Source organism: Rattus norvegicus, chromosome 1 (genome assembly GCF_036323735.1).
Source record: "Rattus norvegicus strain BN/NHsdMcwi chromosome 1, GRCr8, whole genome shotgun sequence".
Lineage (NCBI taxonomy): Eukaryota > Metazoa > Chordata > Mammalia > Rodentia > Muridae > Rattus > Rattus norvegicus.
The window spans coordinates 6,962,714-6,980,872 of record NC_086019.1 but is presented as its reverse complement, the minus strand read 5'-3'; the positions used below and the strand labels follow the sequence as shown (position 1 = coordinate 6,980,872).

The following is an 18,159-nucleotide window of genomic DNA, read 5'->3' as shown; positions in this document are numbered from 1 at the left end:
CATATCCATTTTTGTATTTAAAGACCTTTTGTATTTAAATTACCTTTTAAAATGGCAGACATTTGTGATACTAAGGTAAGCAGCAAATACCATAACGTATTCTCAGTGGAAGCTAAGCAGCACCTTGACCATGATGTAAATGCAGCTAAAGGAAAGGGGTATATGCTGGGCTCTGTGCTCAGCATTGTGAAGTGTCCCTCCTTATGGGGTTAGAGGCGTGCTGACATGCTGTGATCTGCTTAGACTACACTGTGCCTCAAAGTTCCTTAAATTTCCAGAACACATTTTCTGTCGACTATCACTCTGGACCTGTTGAAAATTTAGCTCACAGTGGCTCACTGGGAAGCTCTAGAGAGGTAGGGAAGCAATTAGCTGAGCTAAGGAGAGAACACATTTTCCCAGATAAAAAGTGGTGAGCTGTGCTTGGTCAAATGAACTCAACCCAATTCCCTGCTTGGTGAAAAGCACACAAGACTGTAGCAGAGCCGATATCGTTACATTTCACTGCAGGAGGCCCTGCTATTGTGTCTGTGTGTCTAGGGATAAGCCTACTCTCTGGCCAAGATGGTCTTAACATGCCCTTTAGCTTCTGGGTGGAAGGTCCTGACTTCCATTATTCACAAATTTATTTTGGCACACCTGTGCTCATAGATTATTTTGTTGTCTCCTTGAGATGTAAATTTCCCAACCACTTGCCCGGTTTTATAACCTTAGGATATCCTCCTTCCTGGGTCTGGGAGCTGTTCCTTTGAAATGTATGCTGAACTTTGCTTAGCCATTTCTGTGAGAAGTTATGAGACTAATTTATATAAGCAACAGTAAACAAACCCAGACGGCCTAGTTACCCAGACTGACTGCCCCATGCTTCCCTGTAGAAGTTTCCTCGTGTTTTCCCTGGCACTTGCAAAAGCACTTTCTTTTATTTCTGTACAGTTGAGTCCAACGGTTTTTCACATACCATAATTACTGGCTTACAGACAATTCTGCTAGACTCCGCCCAGCCCAACAGCTACCTAGCAACAGCTTGCATCATCCATCACCTGCCGCCCGCCAGGCGTGAGTCAGGTGTATGAAGAAGACTGATCGCTACCCCGGTTTCCATGTGTTCTCGGCCAGCCTCTCCTTCTCTCTCTTCTTTCTCTTGTTGTCCTTCTATATCCCTTTTCCATGTCCCTGATCCCCTCCCTTCCCACAATAAACTTTTTATTATGTCTGTTGCATGGCATGATTCCTTACAGGAACATGTTCGCATGGGCCCGGCAGAAGCCTCCTTACTCCCACCATAGTCCACTGCATTATACTGCCGTTTTATATTTCATAACAATAATGATCTTGGATTAAGCCTTTTAGTATGCTTAGCCCTTGGCACCACATTTTACTGACACCCTCTTAGCCCCAGCTCACGCAAACACTTGAATTTAGTAGATTACTGCATCACTCATGGGAGATGTCGATGTTCTAGAAGGTGAACGCATTTTAAAAATTCAACCCACTAGATAAAATGTCAGTGGCGTCCACTTAGTGAGTAGGAGGATTCTTTTATATTTGAGAGTGAGGTGGTTTCCCATAAATGCTATTATTCTGGGAGAGCACTGAGAAAACATTCCAGTCACTTCTATGGAAGCCAATTAAGAATAACTTCCCAGGAGCAAACACTGCTAAATTAATTGCTACTTCATAACATACCACTCTTGTAATGGATGGACTGTAACATTGAAACCACCTTTGCTGGAAACACAGCACAGAGGTCCTTACACCCACATATCTCCAGGGAGACCAGAGATGTCAATCAGGCAGGACTGCCTTTCCAATGGGCAAGACGTACCACCTGTTCTCTATCTAGAAAGCTGGAAACAGGAAGTGATTAGTAGGCCAGTGATCTATCTATTTGATCTGTTGGTCCAAGCCACGTCAAGCTCCTATAAGCAGAGGTGGCTAATTATCAAAGTGATCCTTATAATCAGGGGCTCCCTCACACTATCACAACCAGGACTGGGGAATACTTAATAGTCCAAATGACCCTTACTTTATGTGTATAGCCAGAGGCTCCTCCAGTCTCCCACAACCAGGAACCAGGACCTGAGGTGGCTAATAATCCAAATGACCTCTATGCTATCTGTCTGACTGAGAACAAGTTGGACTCTTTCTTAAGCCCTGTCTTAGCTTGGGTTTCATTGCTGTGAAGAGACACCATGACCAAGACAGCTCTTATAAGGGGCAGCATTTAGTTGGGGCTGGCTTACAGGTTCAGAGATTCAGCCCATTATCATTAAGGTGGGAGTGTGGCAGCATCCAGGCAGGCATGGCATAGGAGAAACGGAAAGTTCTACGTCTTGGTCTAAAGGCCTCCAGGAGAAAAATTGACATTTTCAGGCAGCTAGGAGGAAGGTCTCAAAGCCCACCCTGACAGTGATATACTTCCTTCAATGGGGCCACGCCTACTCCAATAAGGCCACACCTCCTAATATTGCCACTGCCTGGACCAAGCATTTTGAAACTACCACAGGCACTCATAGATAGCCTATCTCTAAAACCCATCTTTTTGGAGGAAATAACACGTATCTTGGGTCACATTTCATTGAAATTATGCTTCCTTGTGTTGTGGGGATTTATATTACAGGATTTTCCCCCAAAATTATAATGCATTTAAATTTGTTGGGAATTTAACAACTGCCTGCTTGTTTATTTACATAGTGAAAGCGATGATAACTAGGATGACAGAACCCAGCTAAAGTTCATGGGACATCAGACTCCCTGAAGTTTTAATCCAGGTTGATAAAGTCTTTCTGAATGGAATCTTGATTCTCACATCTTCACGGTTTGTTTCACTTCCGGGACCACCTGCAGGGTCCTCCTCCTCCCCTCCCCCGCCACATGTTACATGCTTTTATAGAGAATGTGAGTGCTTGGGCCTTATTGTCTCTACTATGGTAGGTATGGTAGGTAATTGCAAGGTGCTTTTTTATTATTTAGCATTTTGAGAACTAAATATGAGAAACAGATTGCCTGGATCCAGCAAAACTTTGGATGATTTCTGAAAACTTTGTATCTCTGTGCCATGAAAGTGATGAGCTGAAGTAACTGGGGAAGGATCCGTGAACTTTAGCTGCAGCCACCAATGCTATCATGATTCTTATTTTGCAAATACACATGCAGGAGATTCCTTTTCCACAACTCTCTCCTGTCTTGTGAGGCTGAAGCATAACAGGGAATTGCAGTGGCTTAAAGTAGACTTTGGCTTCTCTGGATTGCTTTGTTTATAGATATCTCTGAACTCATTTGTGAGACACTGTCTTCTTCTTCTCTCTTCACCCCAACCCCTGCATTGTTTTAGTGATGGATGGGCAGACAGAGATGAAGTCATCGAAGGCTATGAGGTGGAAGCCAACGGAGGGATCACAATAAAGCTTCAGTCTCCAGAGGTCAGGTCATTTGATGACTACTTCCTGAAGCTGAGGCTGGACACCAACACAAGGAATCCTTGGTTCCCTGAGTTCTGGCAACATCGCTTCCAGTGTCGCCTACCTGGACACCTCTTGGAAAACCCCAACTTTAAGAAAGTGTGCACAGGTAACTGTTGATAGAGTAACAGCTTGGGGTGGGTCATCGTCTCTTGTTCCATTACAGGCTGTTCATGGGAATGAGATCCAAAGCAGAGGGTGGGGGTGGGGAATGAAAGATGAGCTTATAGAATAGCTTGAGTAAATGTACATCTCCCCTCCCCCTATGGATTTATGTTCCTATATGTTAGGAAGACTTGTCTCTGCACCAAGAGATAAAGGAAATAAATGACAGCCAAACAGAGCAGTCAGACATCTGGTATTTGAGCTAGAGGGAAAAGGAACATACTTATGTGACAGTAGACACAGACACATATAAGCAACATTGATTTGATCCTTTCCTCTGTGACAGCTTCCATATGCAGGTCAGGAGAGGAGCGGGTGGCATCATCATCTTAAGCCACTGAACCAACATGATGTTTGTGGGCAGAGGTGCCAAGAACTATAGCCAGATGGTGGGTTCCAGCTAGGCAGCTGCTGCTAGTGCACTGCTCACTCAAGCCAGAAAGAAGGAGAGCTTGTCTTTCCGAGGTGTTCAGGGGCTTGGTGGACCCCACAGGATAATATTTTCCCATAGGAATTAGTTTACACTACAACACTGTAACTAAACAATTGCTTTCATTTTTGCATAGGGAATTGCTACCTCCTGTCAGTTTCCAGTATGGTTTATGAGGAAAAAATAAATACATTGTCTTTGCCCTGCCATAGTGACATTTCAAGCCAGATGTTCATACAAGCTTATATAGCAAAGAGGTTTCCACAATGATACATTGGATTCTACTAAAGACATCATTTTTAAATTGCATGACAAAGTGTAGGCGTCTTGGGTTTAGGCTAGCAGATGCTTAGAAAGGCCTAGAAATTACTTATTCGTATCACTTTTATGTGTAGAACTTGTACATAAAAGCAATTGAAAAGAGAAGGATCTAATCTATGGTTCATGACCTGGAAGCATGTATTCTCTTGAGAGAAATCAAAGTGAAACATAAATAATTCAAGACAATGAGCTTTTATTTATTACATAGGATATTATATTTTTAATGATACTTATATTTGATATAATGGCAATATATGTAAACAGGGTAAGATATGTCTAACATGGTAATATTCAACAGAATTCTCAGTGGAATTGCTTGATGTAGACTTATTTTCAATTTAGACTTTTAAAACATCTGCAGCATGGCTGATAGGGAAACTAAGAAACACATTCTATCTGAGAGGCAGGAAGAAGGGAATGTGTGGGAACGATGCATGAAACTTGTCTGCCATGCATATATTTGACTTTTTCCCTCTAAAATAGACTTGTGGAGGATAACAATTCAAAAAAATCCAATAAATCTTCTCAAGCACTCTCCTAATTTACAAACTGAAGCAGTGGCCATATTTCTTTATTTTTTTGTCATAACCAGAACCAATGGAATTAGATCCCATGCCTCTTAATTAGTACAATGCCTAAATCTCTTTACTTGGCATTTAATGCTGTAATACTTTTCATTGTTCTATTTTCTAAGAAATGCTTCTTAGCTAATTTTATTATATCTACCAATCTCTGAATACTTAGGTAGCTCTTAACTAAATAATCATTTGATTTATATTTTCTTAAGGTCTAGAAATGTTTTTGTTGTCCTTAAAAGTTGATGATGATTTTATTTATGTGAAATACATTTCTTTCAATTAATAAATATTCAGTAAGCACCTACTACATGTAAGGACCTCACAGCACAATGTAAGACAATAGACTGAAGAAGAGGAGAAAAAAGTATAACAGGAGGAGGAAGAGGAGGAGCGCATCAGAAGCAGGGGAGGGTATGTGCTCACTATTATCTGATCCTAAGAGCTATAGATAAGGTGAGAACCAATGGAATTCAAGGATCAGAGTTTAGAAAGGATGAGCAGAGAAAGCCTCACTGGGAAGATGACTAAAGGTGTGTGGAGGTTATGAGTGCCTAATCCTAACATTAGGCCAGGATTTCCCTAGAAGAACGAAGAACACATGAGAATAGAACAAATGCTAGCCTGGTAAAAGGACATCATGAGGTCAGGGTTGTTGGAACCAATGAGAGTACAAGCATAGAGAAGAGGCAGAAGGAAATATTGCTGAAGTCCTCTGACAGTGAAGCTCAGAGTATGGGGACTGGACCATGACAATAGGACAGACATGGAGGCTGAGATTTACTTCCCAGTTGATCCTGAGTGAGATCCTGAGTGAGCTAAAGGGGTTGGTTGACAGACCGCCAATCATGGCTCTGCTTTGAGGATCTAGCTGTCACTGATCAAGACCCGCAAACCTGACAGAAATCTGGTAGTTTTGGGTCATGAAATAAAAGTGATCGACTCATAGCTGGCATCTTCAGTCAGAATATTCAACAAGACTTTACACAAAATGCTAACTTGTGAATTATTCAAAACAACCAAGAAGACAATCTAACTTGCATCTATGGAGTCAAATAGAAGGCAATATAAAGCCGTACTGGTCAGTACAGTAGTAGAACTCTTCTGCCTCCCTGCTACTAAGGTAGCCACATGTGGCTATTGACATACAACCACGGCTTGTGCCACAGATGAGCCACGAATTAGTTTGATTTACCTTTAGTTAATAAACATTTAAGCATGGTTAAGACGCTTAATCTTAGTGGGCTATAGAGATGGCTCAGCAGTTAAGAGAGCACACTGCTCTTGTGAAGGACCCACTCGTAACTCTGGCTCATGCATGTACATGTGCACAATTTGAAAATAGCAAAAATGAAATCTTAAAAGGACAAATTAACAATGATAGCAAAAATATTGATAGGAAATAAAGAAGCAGGTGTATCTGTGCCTATTTCATTTCTATATGACAATAACACGTGAAATTATAGTGAATAGGCACACACAAGATCAGAGAATTGTATTCTTCCAGCTAAACTTTGATACACATTTTCACAACGCAGGGAATCTCACAGATCTCAGCCCTGCCCAGTTAACCCCTGGCTATAAATGGGTTCTATTTTCAGCATCATTCCTATGCACACCAGAATTCCTGAGTAGTGTGGCTTCACTGCCTTCGATAATATCCTCATTCTCCCTTAACTGTACAAATATTTGGCTTCCTTCTGTGAGATTCGGGTGTAATATTGTGTCATTCCTCTCAAGAGGGAAAAAGCATACACTGAACGTTCCCTAGGCTAGAGAGTTCTGCTTCTTAATTGAATTAAACTATTGTTCTGTCAGGGTCATAGACTGTAAGGTTGTAGAGAATGTTCATCGGTTAGCTGCTGTTTCAGTCCACCTTCATAACAAGCCACCATGAAGGCTTTGTGATTTAAATAACAATTTGTTTAGTTCATGATTCTAGGAGTCATCTGGGAGGTTTTGCTGCTATAGATTGGACATGGTTCATGTACCAGAGCTGGAGTACGCTGGGAAATGACTGATCTCAAAGATTTTCAACACGGGACATGCCTCCTTCTGATTCATGCTGTGTCTTTCTGGAGGTGAACTCAGATGGCTTCGCAGTGTAGAAACCAGTTTCCAAGAAGCAGAACAGAGGAAAGTTAAGGTCCTGAAAGCTTCATCTCAGAACTAACACATTCAAGGTTGATTGAGATTTAAGAAGTAGGAGAAAAACTGGGTGTGGTAGGCCTGCCTAAAACTGCAGTATGAGTTCTAAGTCAGCCTATTCCAAAGAGCAGATGCAGAGCAAGAGTGGACAGACATGTTCCTCAACCACCATTGATGGCCAGCTTCTTGGTTGATATGCAGGATTGTGATTGTGAATTACCATTTGGGGCAAACTTCCAAAGGGAAAAAGAGAAGTTATATCCTCGGACACAATGAAAGAAAATAAATTAGGATCTATCTCTGCATAGAGACCACATTAGTACGGAGGAAACTGAATTAGAATAGTCTTCTCTGATCTCACTTACATGAGAAGATAGCCCAATGTGGAAACTCTACAAAACTGAAAAACAAAAACAAAAATAAAAACAAACATAGAAGCAAACTTATTGAAATCAGTATAGTCTAAAACTAATGGCATTCTCCAAGTTACTGTGATATAACTCTTCTTGTAGGCTATATTCATCTGTCCTCTACTGTGGTAACAGAATTCTATAAATGGTTCCAATTACCAATGAAGGAGTTGCATTTGTTCATGGTTCTAGAGACTGCAAGTCTACAAGCGGTACATTTCATCCTGACCTTGACCTATGTCATCCTGTGCACTGCATAAGCACCAAGTAGGCTAGAAGACAGAGAATGGGGCCAACTTTAAAGCCTTTATCAAACCCTCTTTGCAATGTAGTCAACAACTTTATGACATCTCTTGAAGATCCAGTCCCCCCACCATTGTTTTGCTTGTTTGTCTGTTTTTAATTTTTTTGTTTTGTTTTTGGACAGGGTTTCTCTGTGTATCTCTGGCTGTCCTGGAACTCTTTCTGTAGACAAGGCTGGCCTCAAACTCAGAGATCCAACATATCACAACCTGGTCTGAAAATCCAGTTTCATTCCATTACATTTTAATGTATATTTTGAGATGTGATACATCATCATTGTAGCCAGGACTAACTATCAATGTCATACAAGTCATTACCTAAAGTCATAAGCATTTTCACCAAATTATTTCATTATACTTTGGACAAGAGACAAACACACGTGTACACTAAGTTAAAAAGCACTATTCTCCTAGGGATGAGAAAGAAAGGAGAGGAAAAATAACAAATCTGTGACTATAAATGGAGTAAATTGGAAAAGAGGCCGAGGACATAGTGAGTCTAGTATACTTATGCACTTAATTAATGCATTGCCCTACCACAAAATTATAATATGCGTTTCTAAGAGAGCCCCAAGCTACTATGATTTCAGGCTAGTAATGACACGTTTAAGAATCTATTATAAGGGAACAATCTAAAAATAGGAACAGCCACAGCCAAGAAAAACCCTATGCCTCATACTCATTGTCTTCTAATAAGAAAAATTAGAAGCATCCTAAATGTCCAACAATAAGATAAGAATGGCTAAGTGATTATTGTTCTTTTATGGGAGAGAATATTACAGAGCTATTAAATGGGGACCATAAAGCCAAGCTGCAATATCAGAAGATGGGAATGTAACCCTACTGAACGTGAGGCACTGAATTATACCCTCACTGAGATTATCGCAATCAGAACAGAAAAATACTGAGTATAGCACACAGTGCTGGTAGGAGTTGACTTTTGGAACATGTTATTTTCAAAGGTCTGGGAAGTGCTCACATCTTCTGAGTTAGCTTCTGGAAAATAAGTTCCGCGTCTGGAAATGAAGTGCAAGAAACATTTCTCAAGCAGAAGAGCTTGAGTGAGAAATATTTTCTTGTGGCATGGAAAGCATTTTGCTCAATGTGTTGATGACCCAGAACTTCAGATGTATGGGGAGGATGAGAAATAAATGTATATATCAACCATATGACTTAAAATTATATAAAAAGATAAAAATACTACAAAAATGTAACATTATTTGTTGATGGGTAGATAAATTGCACAAAATAAGCATTATAAGCATTTTTCATATTTCTTTCTTCTCCTTTCCCTTTCTTTCTTTGTTTCCTTGTTTACTTCCTTTCTCCCTTCTTTCTTTTCTTTCTTCCTTTCTTTCTTTCATCCCTTCCTTCCTTCCTTCCTTTCTTCCTTCCTTCCTTTCTTTCTTTCTTTCTTTCTTCTTTTCTCTTTCTTTCTTTCTTTCTTTCTTTCTTTCTTTCTTTCTTTCTCTCTTTTCCTTTTACTTTTTTTGAGACAGGATCCCACTTTGTAGCTTCAACTGGCCAGAACTCCCTATGTAAATATGTAGACCAGTCTGGCCTCAAACTCACAGAGATCCTCCTGCCTCTGCCTTCTGAGTGCTGTCCTACCATGCCTGGCAGACAAAAATATGTGTGTCTGTAGTAATAAAAAGTAAGTATGTTTTAACACTGTGTGCAGGGGATGAAGAATTCTATGTTCGTTTTCTGTGGTTTTTCTACCTTGAAGGTAGTTATGTTACACTTACAACTTCAAAAGCTGTATTTCTGGGAGGTGATCAATCCTATTGTCTTTCTCTGGCTGGATATGACCCTAAACTTTGGCACCTTGCATTTGTGAAGGTACAGTCACCTCCTCATACCTGAGGGTTCCACATCAGGACAATCAACAAAATGTGGAGTGAAACTACTCCAGAAATGCTGCATCAATATTGTGTACAGATTTCCCCCCTTTAATTATTCTTAACCACACAACTCCACATCAGGACAATCAACAAAATGTGGAGTGAAACTACTCCAGAAATGCCGCATCAATATTGTGTACAGATTTCCCCCTTTAATTATTCTTAACCACACAACTCCACATCAGGACAATCAACAAAATGTGGAGTGAAACTACTCCAGAAATGCCGCATCAATATTGTGTACAGATTTCCCCCTTTAATTATTCTTAACCACACAACTCCATCATAGAGCGTACACTGACTTCCACATTACAGCTAACGTGTGGATTCGATATTAATTTATAGGAGAATATGCTAAATTCATATTCAAATTTTACTTAATCTTATATGCAAAAGACCTGACTATCCTCAGGTTTTGGTGTCTGTAGAAGAGGATTGTCTTGGAACCAATCCCTTGTGGTGAGCAAGAGACAACTGTATTTCCAGGTTGTATAATTTTCTTGCCAAGTCATTCACATTTCATTCAATTCACCAAGCAGCCATGTGTGGTAGACAATATTATCGTGTTACAGCTGTTGAAACTGAGATTCAGAGGTTAGTCATCTCTCAGTAAACAGAAATGTAAATGAGGCAGTGCTGTATCTACAGGGCCTTTCAAGCCCAGATCCCTACCAGCAAGCATCCCAGAGACCTGTCCAGTGCTTGTTAGGAATGATGAAGTGCTATTCCACTAGATACACAATACAAATCCCTTTAGCAGTTGAGTCTCTTGCTGCCCAAGGATGAGAGACTTGCATAATTGCACTCTTTCTACTGTCCTCACAATGATTAAAATTACTGAAGTTACTCCATGTCAGTTAGTGCTTTTCCAACACATCTCCAAATCCCCTGATGTAGTCAACTAATTAAGCAGTGATGTGGACATTGCATAAAGCACTTTTTAATTAGTTTCAGTGATTTCCAAATCACTCAGCCTTGGCTCGGTACCCTTAGTCTTCAAATCAGCAATCGAGTGCAGGGAAATTTTGTTCACATAGCAAAACCTGAAATGATGCTTAATAAAGGTTTCTATGGAAACTAACACTAACATAATCTAAAAAAATTAATAAAAATAAAAAAGCACTAGTAGTATAAATGAATGACAGAAATTTAGCTACCAATAATCTGGAAAGGTTATTTGGTTAATTCTTCTTCTTTATGCTAATGCTAATTTTCCTAAGTATATGCCTGCATACTTATTTTAGGACTATGGAGCTGATTTGATAGGCAGGAATCTCAACTGGGTACGGATAATGCAAGGAGTAAAAGTTTATGTTGTTTGTCAACAGCATTTCAGCCATTTTTCATAGAAATATAGAGATCGAAGCTGAAGTGTAGCATAAATGTGCATGGATGAATCAGGGGGTTGCTACACAAAATTACCGAAGGTAAAGTTCTAGGACACTGCAACAGAAAAGATCAACTCATTGAATGAGTTCCTTCTGAATAGAAAGTTAAAGTCTTTTTACCTTCCTTTGAACTCAGAGCGCAGGGAAACATTTTTCTGAACTTTTTGTAGAAATGAAGTGTGAACACCACATGCTTGTAAATGGCATAATCCCTTTTGGACAGCGTCGAGACTCAAGCACAGTCCAGAAGACTGTGTGGATGTCTAAGGTGTTGTTTCCTGCTGTGCTAATTAAGCAAGCTCAGGATTTCACCTTGACACAGACTTGTCTGCCACAATAGAGAACTCTAAATATTACTGTATGTGGCTACAGAGATCTAATTTTGTTATGGGAACACAGGTTACACAAGTCTTTCCAAGAGGTCCTTCCATAAAACACAGCGACATTGACAGGCCAGTAAGTGACGTGAAATTCTTCCAAACTCAACTTCCCAATCTTCCAAACTTCTTTTCCTATTGAATTGCTGCTACCCCAGAGAGGTAACATAACAATGAGGCAAGTTCTCCTTGGACCATTCACGTTTATCCTTTGTTAGTTTGTCTTTATCCCATGTCCTCTTCCCGTGTGCATGACTTTTTTTTCTGTCAGTGATGAACTTAAATAAGCATATATTTTGGACTCAAAAATAATAAAACTTGATACATAGATATAATGATTCAAAAATTCTCTGTTTATTCTCTATTTTTTTATGTTTGCAGACCTGGAGACTGAACCCAGGGTAACGAGGGCTTTGCTGATGAGCTACCCTGCCTTCCATTCATTTAACACAACTATATAGGCTTGAAGTCCAAAGACAGCAATTACATATTGTCACAGTGAAGTCTATTTCAGCTTTTATAGGAACTTTAATGTACACACTTTTATATTCTTGGGTGAACTAGTGAACACTCTTACCTGTCTACAGTCAGCTACCTAGCAATTGGACTGAGGTCTACACACAATAGTCATTAGTACAATTTGGCTAAAATCATAAATAGACTTATATAAGTCTTAAGAATATAACTTAACATATATATATATATATATATATATATATATATATATATATACTAAAATACTACTACTGTAATCCAACATGTGTTCTGAACAATTTAGAGGGTAGCAGTTCTCATGTTTAAAAGCAATGACTGTTCTTATAAAGATTTCACATTGCATGTGTGACTAGTATATATTTATTATAGTATCAGACTACTGCTCGTGGATCAGCTGTCTCATAGAACTTAAGGTGTAATGATTCTCACCACTAGAATTATTTAAAGTTTTCTACCCACTGCTGCTGTGGAAATTAACATGAACTAATGTCCTAATCGCAGGCATCATAAGAGGTAACTGGAGACATAGCTCAGCGGTAAAGTACTTGCCTAACATGCTTAAGGCCCTGGGTTCAATCTCTAGCAGCACAGAAGTACGAAATAAATAGAAAGTAAGTAACATTCTTTCAAAGTGGGTATCACCGTTTGGGTCCTGGAACATTTGTTCTTTTTCTCTTATTTTCAATTTTGGGAAGGTAATATATCTGTGCACTGTATAAATCTTCCACCCTGTCTTCTTTTCTTCAGCATAATTGCTTTGGGAATTATCATTACCTCACGTATACTAACAATTACTGTATCTGCTGAGTGCTCCTTTTTTTTTCCACATTAATCTTCACTTATCTATTCACCTGGTGATGGGGATTTGAGTTATTTGCAATGTCAGGTTATTTTTACATAATGGCCCCGTGAACACAGGTGTATAATCCTGCGTCTATCCTTTCATTCTCATGAGTTCATTCTTAGGAGTAGAAAGGCTATGGGCTGGCAAGATGGCTCCAAAGATAAAGACTCTGGCTATGGAGGCCAGACATCCCGAGTTACATGGTTAGAACCCATGTGAAGGTGAAAGAAAAGAATCAACTCTAAAGTTGTTCTCTGTCATCTACACATGCGCCATGACGTGCGTGCCCACATACACATGTAGAAGAATAAGCGCCAAGTTTTAAAATATTAATGACTGGACTGTCTGAGTTGAATGGTAAGCACGTGTTGATTTCTTTTCATGTACTCCTTGGCACTCCTCTTCATGCCAGGGATAGATGATTGAGCAAGGAAATCTCTAAGGACTTTAGTGGGAGGACAGGCAGCCTGTGAGTTTGCAACACCTGGTAACAATTCTAAACTGTATCTTGAACAGCATTCCCTGCCCCCGTTCCATTATTTTTGATACATGGGGGTTGCTGTTCAAGGTGAAGGAAATATTTTATGTCTAACAAATTCTTTAACCCTAATAGCAAAGTAACATGAGTCTTTATGGACTATGGTGAAGCCAAGATTTCCACATCCTAAATAGATTCCATACTGGTTCGTTCTTCAGTCGTTGTTTCCTGAAAGAAGATCTGGTACCGTGGGTTGCTAGATTCTGCTCTGACGAGTGAGAGGTGGCCCTGAGTAACCAGCCTGCCAGTTAGGTTTATGGTATAGTCTCTCCCTCTCTCTCATAGTAAAGAACGAAAGCATCATTCTATACTTCAAGAGCTGCCCATCAAGCTGTCCCTGCTATGGTTTGAATCTGAAGTGTCTTCCACAGATTCATAAAGTTCAAATATGTGCCAACTGATGGTACCATTTGAAGAAGCTGTGGGACCTTCTGGACATGGAGTCTAGGTGGACAATTCAGAGTCGCAGGGGCAGGGATTAGGGTTATTAGCTTCACCTCTGCTAAAGCTACTCAGTACTTTTTAAAGTAACTCAAAATCTGGCCACTTCTGTCACCAGCCAAGTTGAATGCTTTGCAAATGTTTTGGTTCTGCGTTAGCTCACAAGAGCTTCACCATTCTGGATACTGAGATAACCTCTTGTATTGGCTGTGTTCACTTATTGGGAGTCTTGTTCCATGTAGAAATACTGGCATTACCAAGCTAGTAAGTCATGGCCAAATTCCATGTTCCTTTATGTCTACATTACAATTAGTAGAGATAAAGTTATTTAGTAATATTAATTTATTAAATTAATACAAACTCAGTGATTTGGACAACACGGGTATGTTTCATTACATATCTGTGGGCTGGAATGGTGAGAAGGGTCTAATTGGCATAAAAGGAAAATGCCAGTGGGCCCACATTCTTTGATGAAATACCTAGGTGGGAATCTGTTACCTTGCTCTCAATAGAGACCACTGGCATTTCTGGGGTCAAGGTCCTGTTTCACAGGCAGAGAGGAGCATCACATTTATCTGACTTTCTTCCTCACCCATACTTTCCTTTGACCACAAGCAGGGAGGGTTCTCTACTGTGAAAATTCTGTGTGGGGAAATAGAGCTCACGCAGATAGCTTGGGTTGGTCACTCCATCTCAGGTTTAATTGTGTTATTCTGAAGTACCACTTACCATACAATCTAATTTTTCTGAACATTTAGAAATGAGGATGTGACTGTCTTTGAGGGACCTTCATTTTATCTGAGATGTCTAGACAGAATGTCTAGACAGAACAAGGACTAGACTCTCTAAACTGTTTGTTTGTTTGTGTTGCTAGGGCTTAAACCCAAAGCCTTATGCACCCTAAGCAAATCCTATTCTGCTGTCTGCACTTGATTGGCCCTGCCAGCTCCTTTCTATTGGCTACCTTTTTTTTGCTTGTTTTTGTTCGGTTTCTCTCCAGCAGTAAACCCTCTTTGGTTGCCAGAAGATGAGTGTGTAGTGTATGAGTTAGGGATGAGGCTTTAAAAGTCATTTTCACTGAAGTGTGGTGGTGTATTTAATCGCAGCCTGGTCTACAGAGAGAGTTCCAGGACAGCCAGGGCTACAGAGATGAACCCTGTCTCAAAAAAAAAAGTCATTTTCACTGTATGTTAGACCATATCAGCAATTGACAACATGTGGGCCCTGCATTTAATCTCAAGAAGCCTCCTTATTTTCCATCATCCTCCTGTACCCCTGTTAGAGGCTATTTCTCTGGTGTGACTTTCTTACTTTTCTTTTGGGTCGCAGGCAGTTAGGGAACCTTGAAGAGTTTTAAATCTTCAGTTGTCACTGTCATTTTTAGTTTAGACTGTTAGATTTTAGGTTCCTACTTTTTGTACTAAAACTGTCAGATTATGTAGTTTCTTTATAACGGTTTATAAAGCATGACACATGCCAATAGCCTTACAGAGATGCCCCTCTTTGAAGCCTCAATTTTAGTTGCATTGAGACTAGTTTCTAATGGATGTCACAGGTTCCCTTTCTCGTTACCCATTTCTTTCACCTCAAAGATTTATGGAGTCCAAAAATTTCCTGAATTGTAACAAAAGAATGTGTTTTCTTAGCTCTAGCCATAAATCTGAATGCTTATTAACTTTTTCATCTCGGTTTGGGTTTTTGTTTGTAGCACAAAAGCTTCTTGGTGTGATCTTCTCCAGATAGAAATGAGAATCAATGTCATCTTCATCTTTTTATATTTAACCTTCTTCCTTCCTTGCCTAAATCTGCAGACTCATTTGACAAAGTGTCTGCTATCAAGTTGGAACAGGTGACAATGTTGCAGAGAATTTTATTGTTACATAATAGCAAATTAGAGTCCTTTCAAATCCTGCTCACAGCTCACTGTTTGCTACTGGTTTCTACAGGTCTCACGTTTTATGTCTAATGGCATTACAATATCCCTCCACCTTTAGTACCAATCCCTTAATTAATCTAGTAGGATCCTATAGTATGCACTTCAATAATAGATGATTTTTGTGTCTCAGAGTAATAGGTAACATGATTTACCTATGCTAGATACATATTACATGTTGGTTTCAAAGTATCTTCTGTGTCCTTTGGGTTCTGGGTGCCAAACATAGAACACTTCTATCTGAAACCTCAACAGGTGTACTGAGGAAAATGCATATGGCCAATTATGGCAATACCTGTCACTTCCATTAAATACTTTCCAATGCAAAGCCGATGGTCAAGCAAATAGTTTCCCTCAGGGGAGCAGTACCTTGTATTACAAAGAAATATTGCAATCTATCCAGCTGTTTTCAGGATTAATGCCATAGCTCTTTATTCCAAAGACAGTGAGCCTTATATGTTTGTAATACGTGGTTACATTTTTTCCCAGAATTTTGAGTTTAATGAGCAGAACCATTGTATAGAAATGTGTTTAGGAATTCTTTGCAAAAGGTCAACAGAAACTTTATTTTTCCTGATTGAGCTCCTCTTATTAGTTTATGAACAGAATAAACAAGAGATTCAGAATTCCCCGTGTCAGGAGGATTTGTCAACAATATACCTTTACTTTCCAGTTATGCTGAATCTAAACATTCAGCTAATTGTTTACTGAGTACTCAAGTTTTCTCTACCAAAATTTTTTTAGCTTCAAGGCTTTAAGAAAATCTGAGTGTATTCTTTCCATCTTCTTGGAAGAATGCATAAGAAGGGGCTCCTGACACAGCAAACTTATCGGATGGTGATGTCCCACTTCTAACTTCCACACATGATGTTTGATAGTGTAGTAAGCTGTTTCTTCCACTGGGTATCAGAGACCCATGCTCCTCTCTACAGAATAGATGGGCAAAGGAAAATGTGCATACACATTCTGATGATGTGGGATAAAAGTTGCTTGAAACCTTTGCCTGTCACTCCCCTTGTAGGTTTTTTATTCTTATCATATCATAGTAATAAAAGAAACTCAGCCTTAGGTCAGTGAATGATAGTGTGTCAGAGAAGATATGAAATGTGTTCCAGACTTCTTTTCAGACTTTACCTGAGGAAAAAGGATTCCATACCTTGGAAAGGGTACCGCTCTGAACCTTAATCTATCCTTGATCCTGGCAGGGCAAAGGGATTGAAATCACGAGGCACTCTGACCTGTCCACCCCATAGGTAAATGCTATGTCATTGGGCCTAGTATGAGTTCTACCAACTCCACCTTGCTCTTCACATTTGGACCACTTATTAGCATCTGTTCCACCCCTGTGACCTACAGCCTTTTTGACCTGTCCCTAAAGAAAACCTAAATATCTTCAGCCACCAACAGTTCTCTCTTAGACACCAATTTGCTTAAACTTGCAGTGATCCTCAAGCTGAGGGTTGCAACCCCTTGGGGGTTGAATAACCCTTTCACAAGAGTTGCCTAAAACCACTGGAAAACACAGATATTTACTTTATGATTCATAACAGTAGCAACGAAAATGTTATGATTGTGGGTCAGAACAATATGAGAAACAATATTGAATGGTTACAGGTTGAGTGATTAGGAAGGTTGAGAATGTTAAAGATTATGAATGTATGATATAGTTTTTATCATATCTGTTTCAGGCAAAATGACAAGGGGTATGTTCGTATTTGTATATGTGTTACAAGGAACTCAAACTATGGATAAAATGTGGCACTGAACATTTCTTGGCATCTCTGGCCCAAATAAACTGCCTCAAAGTCCCTCCTTTGAGGAGTGAGCTCACATATTTGTGAGTTCTCCATTTTGTGGAGTGTGGGGATCTCATGTGGATAGGATCCTGGGATGTCCCTCCTTTTGAATGGAAGTGTAATACTGTTCAGTAAAGATGCTGGGGTGGCAATGATATGATTCTGGTGCATTGGAGAGAGTGATCAAAGACAGGAGCAAAGCAGCAAGTCACCCTAGATGACCAGCGAGAAATTCTTAAGCCTGTCTTTTTGTGAATTTTCACTAACTGCTTTTCAGATTTCTTTGGAGGTCTGAAGAATTGGCCTAACAGTCATGGTTAAGGATTTCTGTTATTTCTAAGGGGAGAAATCTGTGTAAAAGTAAATCCACTATAGCTTCAGTTGACCAAAGCAGGCAGGAACGAGTTTCTTCAATGGCAGGGAGCATGACAGTGTAGTAGTCAATGTCAAGCAGCTGGAGGAGCCCCAGGCATTCCATCAGAGTTCGAGGCCAGAAGAAAAGAGGGACAATGTCTGGTGCACTGGCTACCATTTGTCCTGAATGGATGTTGTTAACTGTCATTTGATTTACCTTGTATAGTAACTCAAAAGACAAGAAAGTTTTTCTACACTTCTGTCTCTCAGTAAACTT

The 18,159-nt window shown here is 39.7% G+C and overlaps 1 protein-coding gene across 4 annotated transcripts in view; it reads left to right on the top strand.

The window, feature by feature from the left end:
* The window catches only part of Grm1 (glutamate metabotropic receptor 1), a 394,906-nt gene that overhangs the window by 292,575 nt on the left and 84,172 nt on the right, over positions 1–18,159 (top strand). For all 4 annotated transcript variants that reach the window (XM_017588777.3, NM_017011.2, NM_001114330.2 and 1 more), the window contains exon 4: positions 3,335–3,570. In XM_017588777.3, the coding sequence (XP_017444266.1) occupies positions 3,335–3,570 (236 nt within the window). The remainder of the gene's footprint in view (positions 1–3,334; positions 3,571–18,159) is intronic.